The sequence below is a fragment of the Choristoneura fumiferana genome, chromosome 13 (assembly GCF_025370935.1).
Source record: "Choristoneura fumiferana chromosome 13, NRCan_CFum_1, whole genome shotgun sequence".
Classification (NCBI taxonomy): Eukaryota; Metazoa; Arthropoda; class Insecta; order Lepidoptera; family Tortricidae; genus Choristoneura; species Choristoneura fumiferana.
The window spans coordinates 18,200,688-18,215,252 of record NC_133484.1 but is presented as its reverse complement, the minus strand read 5'-3'; the positions used below and the strand labels follow the sequence as shown (position 1 = coordinate 18,215,252).

Sequence of the window (14,565 nt, the reverse complement as noted above, 5' to 3'; positions counted from 1 at the left end):
AATATTGATAGCCATCTGGATCTTCATCGAATTACATGAAAACCCAATTATGAAACAGTAAGTACATACGTAATATAAAAGATTATGTAGGCCAATAAATCAGTACACATTAAATCATCATGTTGACCACACTGCTGTTACTAACAGTAGCGATACACGGCATAATCGGAACAGAGAATAGCCTTTACCACAACACACACAGCTCAACTCGTACAAATGGTTTTGCTTGTTTCGGAGATTGCATAAACAATCAGTGTGTATATGACTGGGCTGGTCATACAGATACCTGCCATGAAAGCCCCGTTGTTGCTCCCGTTTACAAAACAATCAAAAACAAAGACTGCTACAGTAACTGCGGTAGATACAATTATGAACCGTTCAATTGGTGTGCCACGTTAGAAGACAGCTCCATAAAATGGGAAAAATGTACCAGATACGAAGCTAATACGGCAACAAGACAAATTCAAACTAACAACTATTTGTACACATGTAAAGACGACTGCGCTAAACGCGGCTCCTCCTACCACTGGTGCAATACTTACAACTCTTGGGAAAAATGTGACCCGGAAAACTGGATACTAGTTTTCAACTATCCAACGGAAAAATTTAATGACGTATGCGCAACTCCGTGTGTATTATACAGCGGTGAACGCAAATGTTACGATCTGAAAGAAAAGTGGGTTTCATGCTACTTGAATCCCGACAAAAGCTTGATCTTATTCCAGTTTGGACAAAATATTTTTAAAGCTATTAAATACTACGGAGAATTATCTGAGTCAAGCTACGAAGTGTGTTCGGATTCATCATTCGGTAGTAAAAGGAAACGAGCTATAAATTCTCAATGGCCATTCATTACAAGTGTTAGAGACTTAGTAGCAGAGCTTGAATCCGGTTTTCCAACGATATTTCTACACGATGGGGGTGCGGTCCAGTCTTACACGGTGCTTCCGATCCCTAATCCTGGTATGGACGACACTATAATACCTCTTGCTATAAGAGCTGTTATAACGCAGGCCCATCTGCGACCTCCAGGGACAAGAGGTAACATCCCTTCTGCAGTAACCAGGAACATAGCGAGGATGAATCCATATGTGAACAGGTTGGATGGAAACAACGATGAGAGAGGGCATCTATTGGCGTCAGCGATTGGTGGAGCGATGGAGCCGTACAACTTTATTCCTCAGCCAATGTCTTTCAATCGCGGGAGAGGCTCTCGATGGTACTTTCTAGAAAGACTGATCGCTCGTTTTCTAAGGGCCGTCCCCGGTCGCTACGTGGAATGGCAAATGGCTCTTAACTATGATGTTTACTCAGATCGCCCATACAGGCCCATCTCGATAAATTTGAATGTGCGAATGTATGAGCCCGATGGTTCGATGAATGATACGTCGGGAGTTTACGAAAACATGTTTTTTTCTAATAATCCACTATGGGCGTGTCGTACGTTTTTTACTGGCAATGGATAGCTAATTTTTTTGTTGTTAGTTTAAAATCATTATATTCAGGTATTTCTAATTCACTTGTTAATTTTTGAGTAAAATTATTGGGCATTACTAAGTAGGTACAAACTTGTTGATTAATGTTAAAAAAAACAATTATTGACAATTGGAATAATAAAAGAAAATTGCAAATCTAAATTCGAAATCTTTCTCATCGCCTTCTTGAAATTAGCCCACATTAGGCATTGTCTGTCATTAAATTTTGCCTTTTCGTTCCTAAATTAACTTACGTGCTACGCTGCTCCCCTCTTTGGAAATATCAAAATCTCTTATCACAAATGGATAATCTGATCAAAACTAATTTGGAAGCTATCCTTAATTGTCAACTCAGCGAGCAGTCGTGGACCCAAGGATCCCTCCCCATTCGGTACGGTGGTTTAGGGATCCGCAAAATTTCGGATGTCGCGTTACCAGCCTTTTTGTCGTCAGTCCATAGCTCGATCAGTCTCATAGGAAAAATCCTACGCACAAACTATGAGATCTCGGACTTGGAAGACGCCAAAAACGCTTGGTCAATTTGCTTGCCCCAGTCAAAGTTTTCCGGAAAATCCAAAATCGCAACGGAGCTGGACGACACTATATCTAAATTGTCCCAAGAATCTCTTCTCGCGAATCCTGCACTGCTGGACGAGCCAGATTATTAGCCGCAGGCACGAGAGAAGCTGGTTACTGGCTCCACGCGCTCCCTTCCCGAAACATGGGCACCTGCGTAGAACCCAATACCCTGCGACTGTCGGTATGCCTACGCCTCGGGGTCCGGTCTGCGCCCCATATCGGTGTCCCTGCGGAAACGACGTGGACCGGCTTGGGCATCACGGTCTTTCCTGCCAGAGAAGTGCGGGTCGTTTCTCAAGACATGCTGCCCTTAATGATATTATCCGTCGGTCTCTTGCTACGGTCAATGTGCCGGCTATTTTAGAGCCGACAGGCATATCTAGAAATGACGGCAAGAGACCGGACGGGATGTCTCTGATTCCGTGGAGTATGGGACGTGTGCTAGTGTGGGATGCAACTTTTGATGACACACTGGCCCCGTCTCATCTCCACCGAACATCAATAAGGGCAGCAGCAGCAGCAGAAATGGCAGAAACTGCCAAAGCAGGAAAATACAGTGGTCTCGGTGCCGAATATGATTTTGTACCTTTTGGCGTCGAGACCCTTGCTCCGTGGGGCCCTGGCGCTCTGAGTCTCTCTCAAAGATCTATCAAAGATACACCACAGGAGATCGAAGAGCTGGCAGTTTCCTCGCTCAACGCATCAGTCTTGCGATCCAGCGGGGAAATGCTGCCAGCATCTTTGGTACCATGCCGCAGGGTCCATTTTTAGATTTATTATAGTTTTAGCTTATTTAATTTTATTGTACCTAATATACCTTTTTTATGTTTATGTAATATATAATTTAATACATATTAATGTTAATAGATATGTTTATAAGCCTATTTTAAATGTATGCCATACGATTAAATAAATAAATAAATGTTAATTAGAAACAAAAAATAAAAAATGACACATTAACATAATACAGAAGTACTAAAAGTCTTCTCTACATTATCTGAGTTGTGTATTGGGTTCATCCCTCTCTCGTCTTCAGAAGCATCCGGTAGGTAGGTACTGAATAAAAAACAAAAGACGATTTATTTTTATTAATATAAGGATTAATTAATTTCAGATACATTTATACTCTGCTTAATTAAATTACATAGTGAAAACTTTCTTAAGGGGATCCCACCCATGCCCCAATGACCTTTAATCTGAATTCCTTAGTTTTCTAATGATTTTTGTAGCTTATTTTATTAACAACAACGGCTTTAAGCAATATCGTATCCCATATTTACTTCAAAGTTCATTGTTTTCGAGATATTTGGCATCAAAGTTGAATAATTTTAGGCCAAAAAACTGGTTTTCTGGCCATAACTTTTGTGTTAATTACTTTCAAATGAAAACCCTCGACCAGTTTTTAGAGACGTCAAAGACGAACCCAAATATGTAGATTTCGTATATCTTTATCGTTAGATCTTTCACGTCAATAGAGATACGAAATAAGTGTTTTTTCAGACAATTTTTAAAAAAATCATACAAAATGAAGTATTCATTTTTTTCAAAATCCGGTAGACAAAAATGGAGATAAAATATTGGAGAACTAATAGCCGTTTGACTTATAATTATATCTGTAGTGCAAAAGTAGGAGATACGATTCAAAACTTGTCAAAAATTGATGACAGACAGACAGAGACATGGCGAAACTATAAGGTTTCCGTTTTTGCCATTTTGGCTCCGGAACCCTAAAAACTGAGTCGTTACGTGGATGATGGTTCAATTAGGCATATTTCATTGGTGAGAGCCGTAATCTCCTTTGAAAATACGACAAATCGTGTGCTCACTAGGGCTAGGAAAGGGTTAGCTGTTTTGATTGTTTGCATAACATGGACATGCCTAGGCTATAATTTAATGGTTGTTGTCCCATGTTAAATATTAACACTTGACAGAGTGGTCGTGGTCATCGCTTCAGGTGTTGGTGGCAAGCTTCACAACACGCCGCCATTCCTCCCTGATGGCCGCCTTCCTCGTGCATTCATGTAGTGATGATGAGCCATTCACTGCCACTCTAATTTGGTCAGTCCACCGCATAGGCGATCTTCCTTGTGGCCTGGTACCCTCAACCTTTCCTGGATCACAAGTCGCTCAATAGCCACCTCCCCTCGGCGGCATACGTGACCAAAGGAGGTGAGGATACGAGATTGTCTTTTAGTTTAATCATAATGAGTGAAGTTTTGTTTTGTTTCAATATTTATTTTCAGGGTGTATCCATATTATTATGCGTTGGGGAAGTTGAGTGACTTTGCTTCAGGCCTCATTCTATCCAAACGTGATAGCGCTATAAATGTTAGTGTCAGTTAAGTTATTCAATACAATACAATACAATACAAATATTCTTTATTGCACACCATAAAGCAGTACAAAAAACTTATGATATAAACACTTAGACTAGTTATTCTTTGGCTTCCGCGTTCTCTTCCTGGGGTGTCGACGCCTCCGTGTCGGGCTTCGGTCTGAATATCAACCGGTCGTCAGGCAACAGGGCCAGAACTAAAGCAGATGCTGAAAAAGACCAAGCATTGCATTATAACCAAGATTCACTTAGAACTAGGTTTTTTGGAGCTTACTTCTTATTTTTTTTTTAAAAGGCACCTGGCATGGAAAGTTTTTTTATATTTTTTTTATTATGAGAGGGATTCAAACGAGCCTGCGGGTCATCTGATGGGAAATGATCACCACCGCTCATGAGCACTAACAGTTCAAGCACAAGTTAATGTACTCACATGCAAAGAGCGCCCCCAAGAGGTAGAAGCCTAGTGAGCAGGAGTTCACCAGCAGATAGTTGACGATCTGGATGAGCCCCACGCTGACGATCCTGCCGCCTGTCATTGTCATCGCCACAGCCATCGTTCTGGTAATAAAATCGTAGAATTTATTCGACCGTACCTACTACCACAGAATCAAAAGCAGCTATCGAATACATACCTGACAAAAATATTTTTATAGCTAGTCGTATTTACAATAATTACAATGGAAATTGTGACGTATTATGAAATCAATAAGGTTCAGTTTCCAACTCAATGCAAGTGGTCGCTAAATCGCCTCTACCTTATTAAGGGTTAGATATAATTAAGTAAGTAGGTACCTAAATAAATAAAGTAATTGAGTAGGTACCAAAATCAGAAGATTCAAAAAAATATGTGCATTTTTCGGAAGAGAACCATGGTTGATTAATTTAGACTAAACTAAACATAGTTATATTCTATTATTGGAACACCCTTACTGGGTTAGACTATGACATGTACAGTCGAAGAAACTGAATCACGTGCCAGGGTGGAACCTTTAATACCTTTAATGTCATGTCGACATCCCATAGATTTGCCAAAGAAAACATAGCGAAATTGATTATGAAAAGCTCTTTTAAACCAGTAAGTACCTACTATAGACAGATTTTTGCAAAGAAGACTAAGGCTTCTTACCTTAAATTCGTAGGGAACAGCGCAACAGACATGGCCGTGTAGAAACCCAGGACCACAATGCCCATAGAGAACACCACGCAGAAGATGGCGCTCCCTATGGCATTGGGCACCAAGTTGACCAGGATGCCAGCCAGGCCACACACCGCAGTTATGACCATGGTTGTGTTGCGACGACCTGTCTTGTTCACTATCTGGAATTCATAGATTATCATTATTAGATATTTAAAATCTACAGGTTTATGGGTGCCGTTTAATCAGAATATATTTTTTTTAAAAACACGTTCTAGCTAAAAACGTTAATTATAATACCTCTTAATTGCTTCTGTAAGAAAAGCGTAAATTACATAGATAATACTCATTTAGCACGACTGAGTATTTAAATTTATTTAAACAAACGAATTATTCTGATGGTACAATTAAAAAAATAAATTAAGATTGTTTTTTGGAGTATTTATGTATTTTTTATTTCAACTCCAAATTTGTTACTTTTACGGTCATCCCGTGAAATCCAACGAAAGTGCAGCACCAACATGGATGCACAGAAAAAAAAAGCTTAAATGACTAAGAAAAAAGCAGGCTGAAATGTGTGGTGCATGGGAGAAATTTGTGTCTATACTCCTATGGCACACAGCACGGAATGCTGAGGACCTGGATTCGATTCCCAGCGCTGGTCTTTTTTTCCTGGGTTTTTTCTGTACATCCATGTTTCAGTTTGTATTTTCATTAAAAAATTAAAGTAAAGCTTCCTAAAAATAACTTAACTATATAATACAATTCTCCCAAGTCTTGCCCCTGCGGAAGAGTGCCTATAAAGCTGGCTGTATTTCCGCGCTGAATTGAGCTGAATTGTGATCCCGATGTGAGAGAAATGCACCAGCGCCAGATCATGGGTAATTTCAAATATATTTTTTGTCTGAAAAATTATGTCATACTGTTTCTTTTAGACGTGGATAAAATTTAGAAAATTTAATGTTAACGCTTACCAAACTAAGCAAGGTGTTGAAGATGGAATGCAAGCTGCATATGACAAGTAGTATCAACAAGGCGATCGTGTTGAGGGAACACGGTACTGCGTCAGGCTGAAACCGAGAAAGTAAGATGAAAGGTAGTCCCGTTCCTCTACCACCGGACGTGCATTCGCCTAGTTTTAAGGATTCCAACAATGAACTTAGATTTGCACAAAGTAACACGCCAATTAATAAATTAAAAGTTCTTGAAAATCAAATTCACTAAATTGGCCCCCTTCTGGGGATTCTCTTCTCATCTCTCTTTTGGAGTACCTTGTATACTATATGTATCTACAGAAATACTGCTATTGCTCACATCAACGGTCATGTCGCCACTAGCATCGAGGATCTCGCACATCGTGAAGTCGGATGCTTCTCCCGCCTGCATCATCTGTATGAACTGGTTGGCAATGGTCGGCAGCCACACCAATAACGAGACCAAGCTGGAATAAAAGAAAGGATAAAATGAAAAATGACGATGATGGTGATGGTGATAATTATGCTGATGATGATGATAATAATATTGATAATGATGATAATATCTTGTAGTCCCTAACTTATGACTTGCAGTAGGACTTTTACACTTCAAGGGCTTATTTTTTGGTTAAAATGAGAGATGTAAGTCTCAAAATTAGTGCTTAAAATTCAAGAATGCACTAGAAATTGTGTCACCAAGAATTTGCATCTCATAAAATCAAGAAATCTTCTATCCATCATTTTAAGAAAAATCTGCACTTGATACCTCCACGCGTTCCTGGGGATAAGGGTCCCGACAGACGGACAGATGGGCAACAAAGCGATCCTTTAAGCATTCCGTTTTTTTTTTCCTTTTGAGGTAAGGAACCCTATAAAGTTGATCTGATCTACAGGTGACCATGGCTAGCTCTTCCTAGGGCAGTATTCCATATTTGCTATTTATGCGACGAGGTCACCCTCCCTGATAGTGGATTTGGGCGACATCTGTAAAAAGATTTTTAAATTTAGAATAACTTACGTTTGGAACAGAATGAAAAGACTGGCCATGATCAAAGTATACTTCAAGTATGGTGCTTTGAAGAGCGGCATGATTTGGTCTTTGGCTTTTGGTTTGTTCTCGTCTGAAAGCGCTGCCTCTCCGAGAAGTCCCTTTACCTAAAAAAATTATGATAAAAAAGTTAGTTTCTGTTTCTGAATAACTTGAGGTCTAAGCTTGAGGTACAACAGTGCTCGTAGAACTAAGTAGCCGTTGGGACTATAGCTAGTTTTTGTTTTCTTTGAGTATGAAGGCTTAGTAGCTTTTTGCCATTACCGCGGTAAATAAATATCGACTTCAAAGTGATAGAAAAATTATTTCATGGTTTTTGTAGTCGGTTAAATTTTTTTGATATGTTCACTAGGGTAAAGTCGGGCCCATTGGCTACTATATTTTTTGTTAATCCATATTAACCTGTAATTCTTCCGCTCGTCTTCCCTTATTTATTCTATGAATACGCCTTAAAATCGTCAGGGCCCCCTCTTCGTCGCCTTTCGCCAGAATGAACTTGGGGCTCTCCTGCATAAAAAGCAGCCACACTATGCAGATGAGACTGGGCAGGGAATATGTTAGCTGCAGAGTTCTCCAAGAGTTCCAGTAGATGTCCAAAGCAGACAGGTAGTGGGAGAAACGCAGGGGAATTATTGGTATCGCCATAACTGGAACAGAAAATTAATTGTCATTTTTAATTATAGCTGGTGGCTGGTTGCTTAGATATTCGACTCCGGATTGCAGAGGTCTCTTAGCATAAATTTAATAATCTTCTTGTGCTTAAAAACGCGTATCATGTAGCTCGCTATGCTATGCTGTGATAATTCATATGAATTTTCTCGAGACTAACTTGGATTAAAATCCACGGCGGGACAGATTTTCTGGCACAGTCAGCACCACTTTATACTGTGGGTAGTGTAGTGTATAGATAATTTCGACCGTCACAACCATTCATCCGCATCTACCTACTGTCAACTGCATTTATAGATAGATTCACTTCATCACTTTTGCTTCAGCTTATATCATCTTCTTAAAATATCACAAAGCTGATTTTGTACTCGTATTCTCATGAAAGTTATCTCACTGTTATTTTAAATGGATGTAGATATGTGGATATTGTGGCGTGTTCATGCTATGTAAAGTATTTAACAAGGTGTTTGTCATAATAACAAAGTTCTGCACTGTACCTGACATGATTCCCTGCCCCAGTAAAAATATACTGGATACTAGCAGCATGATAAAATTCCGCTTCGCCAGTGGCACACTCTCACTCAACAGTGTCATTGACAGCGTGTATATTCCCGATCCTCTGCAAAAACAAACCATTTTTTTTACCTTGGTACTATTTTACTTAGCTATCTTATTATTAGAAATTTCACTTCAATCACAACAAGCTTACTATCAAGATTTTGTTTAAACTTCACCTTGTATATTTGTGTTTGTTTATTTGCTTTAAATTTTGCAAGTTAATTTTTATCCACTCCAATTATTTAAGTGGTCGGATTGACTTGAAATTTGGTATCCATCATCATCATGTCAGCCGAAAGAAGTCCACTGCTGGACATGGGCCTCCCCCAAGGCTCTCCACTCAGACCGGTCTTGTCCACCGCGATCCTGCGATCTTACCCAGGTCGTCGCTCCATCTTGTTGGATGCCTACCGACAGCTCATCTCCCGGTCCGCGGACGCCATTCGAGAAACTTCCGACCACATCGGCTATCAGTCCTGCTGCTTAGTTCTACTGCGGATATCATCATTTCTGATTCTATCCCATAGAGAAACCCCGAAATTTGGTATACGTAGATTGAATGACAATTTAATATAGTTAACAAAAAGTAAGTATAATCAGTATAAAAGAACATTAGTTATTAAAAGTGAAATCTCACAGAATCGGAATAAAATCCCAAAACTTCAACTACTTTAATTAGAGACATGAAATTTGACGCGGATATTTTTTATGCATTAATAAAACCCGCGATGTTTCGTTCACACGGCAACGCAAAATGCGCTCGTCTGGTAGCTCAACAGAATTTCTGTTGAGCAGAAATTACGTGACTGAAAATACGCAACTGACAACTCAAAAAATTACGCTCGCACTTCATAGAATCACCCTAAATTTTAGGGTCTAGTTTAGTTTTAGGGCCTAAAACTAGTCGTAAATAACTTACAAAGCGACGGTACAGAACTGCAACACCATAAGCATGACCCAGTTGACCGAGAGGCTGGCGAGGGCGTTGCTCGTGGCACCACAGCAAAGTGACGCTAACAACATCTTGCGGCGCCCGCGCGTGTCTCCGAGGAAGCCCCAGACTAGAGAACCCACGATACCGCCTGCGAACAAGTTGTGTCAGTCAAATTTAGTAGTCGAGGTATGATCTTCATGTTTTTAAATTCGAATACGTTGTTTGTTTGTTGTGTTTGTTGTTGTAGTAGTTTGTTTGTTGTTAAAGGTTGGACTGTAAATCAGCGCTGTGTGCATGCGCACTTTGTGTGCGTCCACAGCATACGCTAAGCCCAATCCATTTATCACACTTAGCACTTAGTTATGTTATAAGTAGTTAAGTTTAATGTGGAAATTATCTTTCGTTTATTAATAATGTTTATGTTGCTCTAAGTGTGTTAATAAAGGCTGATTCTATTCTATTCTAATTGTTTGTTGTTGTTTTGTTGTTTATATGTTGTTAAGGTTGGTGTTAAGGTTTTGGGAAACAACAAAAAACTTTTATTGAATAAACAAACTGAAACACTGCAAAATAATTAATGCAACATTATAGACCTTTACTCCAGATATATTAAAATTAAAAACTTTGACACAAATATTCGTTATTCAAGGAGCTAGATTTTTTTTAAACAAAAAGTGCACATAAATAACTGATTTAGAATCTGATGATGGAAGCCTGGAAGGCAACCATATTGGTCTTTGTGGTGATCCGCAGACTACTACACTACCACTGGACAGGAGTACAGACACAAATTTCTCCTATGCACCACATATTATTATCTCAGCTTGTTTGTTACTTATTTAGTCACTTAAGCAGCGACACTAGCGACATCTATGTTTTTAGCCCTCATCGAGAAACTTTCAACACCATATTTCACAACGGTCACATCGCTAACACAACTGATGGGCGACTGGACACAAATACTTTATGTGCATTTCAGCACATACGAATTTTTATTAACGGTCAAAATACATGTAGAATTTGTTAAACTTGTTTCCAGTTCGAATAAAATGTTCCAGTTCACATAGATAATTAGACGGAGATTGAGTTTAGTGCAAAAACTAAAAATGTAAAAAATGCACATGTGGAACTTGGCAGGCGCAGCGACGATACGTTATCGGCTTGGCTTAAATATAATCTCGGGAAATGCAGATTTTTATCTGGAATAGAACTGATTATGATTATATCATGTTTTATTATTATTGTTATTGATAGGGTAAGGTCACCGATTGAGGTTCGTTAGAACCAATCAATTTAAACTTTTGAAAACAAACCAAACGTACAATCCGTGAGCTCTAGAAAAACCTTTGGGTTTCGGGGGAAATCGGAAGGATTCGTGTAGTAGAAAATGACAATTGTCTTTTTGACTTAGTAGCATTTTTGAAATAGATAAAGAAGCGTAATATTATTACAGTAAGGTTTTTTTGAGCCATGGTGGCCTAGTGGTTTGACTATCGCCTCTCAAGCAGAGGGTCGTGGGTTCAAACCCGGCTCGCACCTCTGAGTTTTTTCCAAATTCATGTGTGGAATTACATTTGAAATTTACCACGAGCTATGCGGTGAAGGAAAACATCGTGAGGAAACCTGCACAAACCTGCGAAGCAATTCAATGGTGCGTGTAAAGTTCCCAATCCGCACTGGGCCCGCGTGGGAACTATGGCCCAAGCCCTCTTGTTCTGAGAGGAGGCCTGAGCCCAGCAATGGGACGTATATAGGCTGGGATGATGGGATGATGAAGGTTTATTTTATACTGATGGTTATTCTTTACATAACTTTTCACTCTCTTTGAAAAGTTTTGCAAGTTGATAACAGAATAGAACCGCATATCACGATCGCGTGTCATCCTCTATACCCGAAGCATGCTTCTAAAATCCGAAGGTTTTTTTAAGAGCTCACGGAGTGTACTTCGATGTATGTGGGACTTGATTTCTTGAAATGCGAAGTAAACTTTGTCCTTCAATCTGACCTATGTTTTAACCCCTGTCGCAAAAGAGGGGTGCTATAAGTTTAACCGCTGTGTGTCTGTGTGTCTGTCTGTCTGTGGCACCGTAGCTCTTAAACGGGTCGACCGATTTGAATGCGTTTTTTTTATTTGAAAGCAGGTTTTCTAGCAATAGTTCTTAGACATGTTTAATCAAAATCGGTTCAGCCATTTTTGAGATATTGAACTTTGAAGTGACATAGTCGGGGGTTTACCAACTTTTTGTTCGTTATCGAGTAACGTTTGGTATCTGCATAGTTACCTAATTTATAACATAGCAGTGCTATGTTGACTGCTAATTTTAAATACGTATGTACCTAATAAAAGATACACAGCTACGATTTCGTTGGACTACTTACTAGGTATTTTACCCTAGTAATTAACAATCGGCAATCTAATCCTTGATTATTCATATTGATTTTACGTGTTTTAGACTTTGTTATTTCTGTTTAATCTTTCATGGATATTTTGATCGATTAGAAAGTACCTATAATTTGATACGTAATGATAGATTGGTATCAACATAAATTCTTTGCTTTTGGCACGTTTTCCCTTTATATAAATAGTATCTGGACCTACGAATAATAATAAGTCAGGAAGCGTATCTCAGAACAAATTCCACGCAAAAATTGGCCATACTTTAAACCAAAACGACTTATGATTCAAATACGAATCATTTTCGAGGTTGCAAATAGACGTGCTTTTTAACCGACTTCAAAAAAAGGAGGAGGTTATCAATTCGGTTGTATTTTTTTATGTTTGGGACCTCAGAACTCCGTCGTTTAGTAACCGATTTGTTTTTTTTGCGTTCGTCTAGGAATGCTTTCAATTAGGTCTCATAATCACCAAATTATGATCTGATAATTGGGTCTTAAGGAAACGAGGGAACTCTTCAAATATTGTAGGGACACCTAATGTAAAGGGTATAGCCGTGTTTGTATGGGACATTTGGCCCCAGAAGCCAAATTGATTGCCGTTTTGTGTTTTGAGACAGTTTTGTCTTTCGGAAACCTTTGTCCTCCCTTTTTTTCGAACAAAACGGGGACTATGCAACACTGTGGCATGCTCGATATTTTTATGGTACGGTTTTAAGGTGTATTAAATATGATTTTAATCTAATCTTTGTTTCACGCCCGTAATAACAGACTTTGAAAGCCATACTTAAAAACTTCACGCAACAGTGCGCCATCTAGTGAGACAAAAAACGATAGCCCTCATTTAAGAAGTCTTAGGCTTTTTAGGGTTTTACCAGCAATGGGGACAGCAACGACCAGCCCTTGCTGAGCAGTGGTAGTCTCCAGTTCACAGGCGCTGGTGGGTACGATGATGGAGGAGCAGTAGGCCAGGGTCACGAAGGAGATGGTGGAGAGACCAACCAGGCCCGTTAGAAGGTAGTTGTAGAGACCGAAGCCTGAAAAACAACGGGTACGCTACATAAATAACGTAAAACAAAATTCCGAAAGTCGGAATCACGAACTTTAATACCAATTTTTATAAATCCGAATGTTTTAAAACTCCTATTAAGACTATTCCGATTTATTCCGATAAATCCGATTTTTATAAATCGGAAAATTAAAATTACGATTTTAAAAATTCCGAATTTTAATACACCGAACAATAAGAAGTCTGACTCAATAATAATCCGAAATGTCAAAAATACGAATTCCAGCAATGTGACACAAGGTCGACGGAGCTCCTATTCCGCGCAGTCAATGACGCAATTCTAACCTAACCTAACCTATGCAAATAAATTTACCTAAATTGCTACGAATAAATAAATAAATAGCTAAATTGATTGATACTAAATCGAGACTCGAAATTCAAGATTACGATTATTAAAACCACGAAATTTATTTTGCCGAATGTCATACTTCCGAATTAGCGATGTCATTTCGGAAATTTGATAATTTAAATACTGTACTTCGGGCCAATAACATTTAGTGTTATTCATTCTTCGGAGTTGTAAAAATCGAATATTAAAAAAAACAATATCTTGAAATTCGGAAAAATAAATTGCGTGTTTTTAAGTAATCGGAATTTTGAACATAAAACTACCGTGAGACTCACTCATATTAAATGATATTGTAACGGATAACTCACGTCTTAAATCGAGTTTAGCTCGACATGTTTCGGGCTATTTCGTAGCCCTTCTTCTTCTTCGAAATAGCCCGAAACATGTCAAGCTAAACTCGATTTAAGACGTGAGTTATCCGTTACAATATAATTTAATATAATCGGAATTTATATGTCTAAGGAATTGTGAAAATAGGGGTTTCGAAAATCGGAATTAGCAAATTCGGAATAAAATATTTCGGAGTATTTGGGTGTTCCCAAAAACAACATTAGTATTAATTCTTGTGCAGTTTTAGGATATACGGCTTGGTTAAGCTTAGGCATGATAGCCAGGAAATTTGGCACTGGTTTATAATGCAATGCAATGCAAAGTTAATAATGACCACGGTCGGTAAACGTCATCAGAGCGGACTAACCTGTCTTATGAAGCGCTTCCTCAAACGGTATTTTGTCATCTTTATACGGCAGAACGTCCGCTTTATCCATTTTACTTCACAACAACAATTACTAAATTAAAACCTTTTATATTTTAATAAGATTCGAGATTCACACTTCACTAGGTACTATCTAATTAAAAATAAATTATTAATTGAGATTAATTGGTCGACACGTATTCCTCAACGCGTCAACTCGTGAATAATTACCGATTTGGCAATATTTATTTAATTATTATTAGAAAGATTAGCAATGTTAATATCGTATTGATAACACAGTAGTCATTTACGTATGTATTACGTCTTTATACAGTGTCAGTGTCACTAGGTA

At 38.7% G+C, this 14,565-nt stretch overlaps 2 protein-coding genes across 2 annotated transcripts; one reads left to right on the top strand and one right to left on the bottom strand.

The window, feature by feature from the left end:
* The first annotated feature begins 30 nt into the window (after window positions 1-30).
* Window positions 31-1,999, top strand: LOC141434253 (uncharacterized). The gene has a single exon (XM_074096644.1). The coding sequence runs from the start codon at window positions 120-122 to the stop codon at window positions 1,464-1,466; it is 1,347 nt and encodes a 448-aa protein (XP_073952745.1). The 5' UTR covers window positions 31-119; the 3' UTR covers window positions 1,467-1,999.
* A 2,417-nt stretch (window positions 2,000-4,416) lies between these two features.
* Window positions 4,417-14,431, bottom strand: LOC141434237 (uncharacterized). The gene is made up of 11 exons (XM_074096611.1): window positions 14,217-14,431; window positions 12,977-13,138; window positions 9,693-9,855; window positions 8,713-8,834; window positions 7,949-8,193; window positions 7,517-7,653; window positions 6,839-6,965; window positions 6,499-6,594; window positions 5,516-5,706; window positions 4,820-4,947; window positions 4,417-4,598 (listed from the first exon to the last, which is right to left on the bottom strand). The coding sequence occupies exons 1-11, from the start codon at window positions 14,284-14,286 to the stop codon at window positions 4,489-4,491; spliced, it is 1,551 nt and encodes a 516-aa protein (XP_073952712.1). The 5' UTR covers window positions 14,287-14,431; the 3' UTR covers window positions 4,417-4,488.
* Window positions 14,432-14,565: the final 134 nt, after the last annotated feature.

Excerpts from the sequence above, each read along its gene's own strand:
- LOC141434253 (XM_074096644.1), top strand. The coding sequence starts at position 120 with ATGTTGACCACACTGCTGTTACTAACAGTAGCGATACACGGCATAATC.
- LOC141434237 (XM_074096611.1), bottom strand. The coding sequence starts at position 14,286 with ATGGATAAAGCGGACGTTCTGCCGTATAAAGATGACAAAATACCGTTT. Across the intron at positions 13,139-14,216 it reads GGAAGCGCTTCATAAGACAG|GCTTCGGTCTCTACAACTAC; the intron begins GTTAGTCCGCTC and ends GTTGTTTTTCAG. Across the intron at positions 4,599-4,819 it reads CTTGGGGGCGCTCTTTGCAT|CATCTGCTTTAGTTCTGGCC; the intron begins GTGAGTACATTA and ends GGTCTTTTTCAG.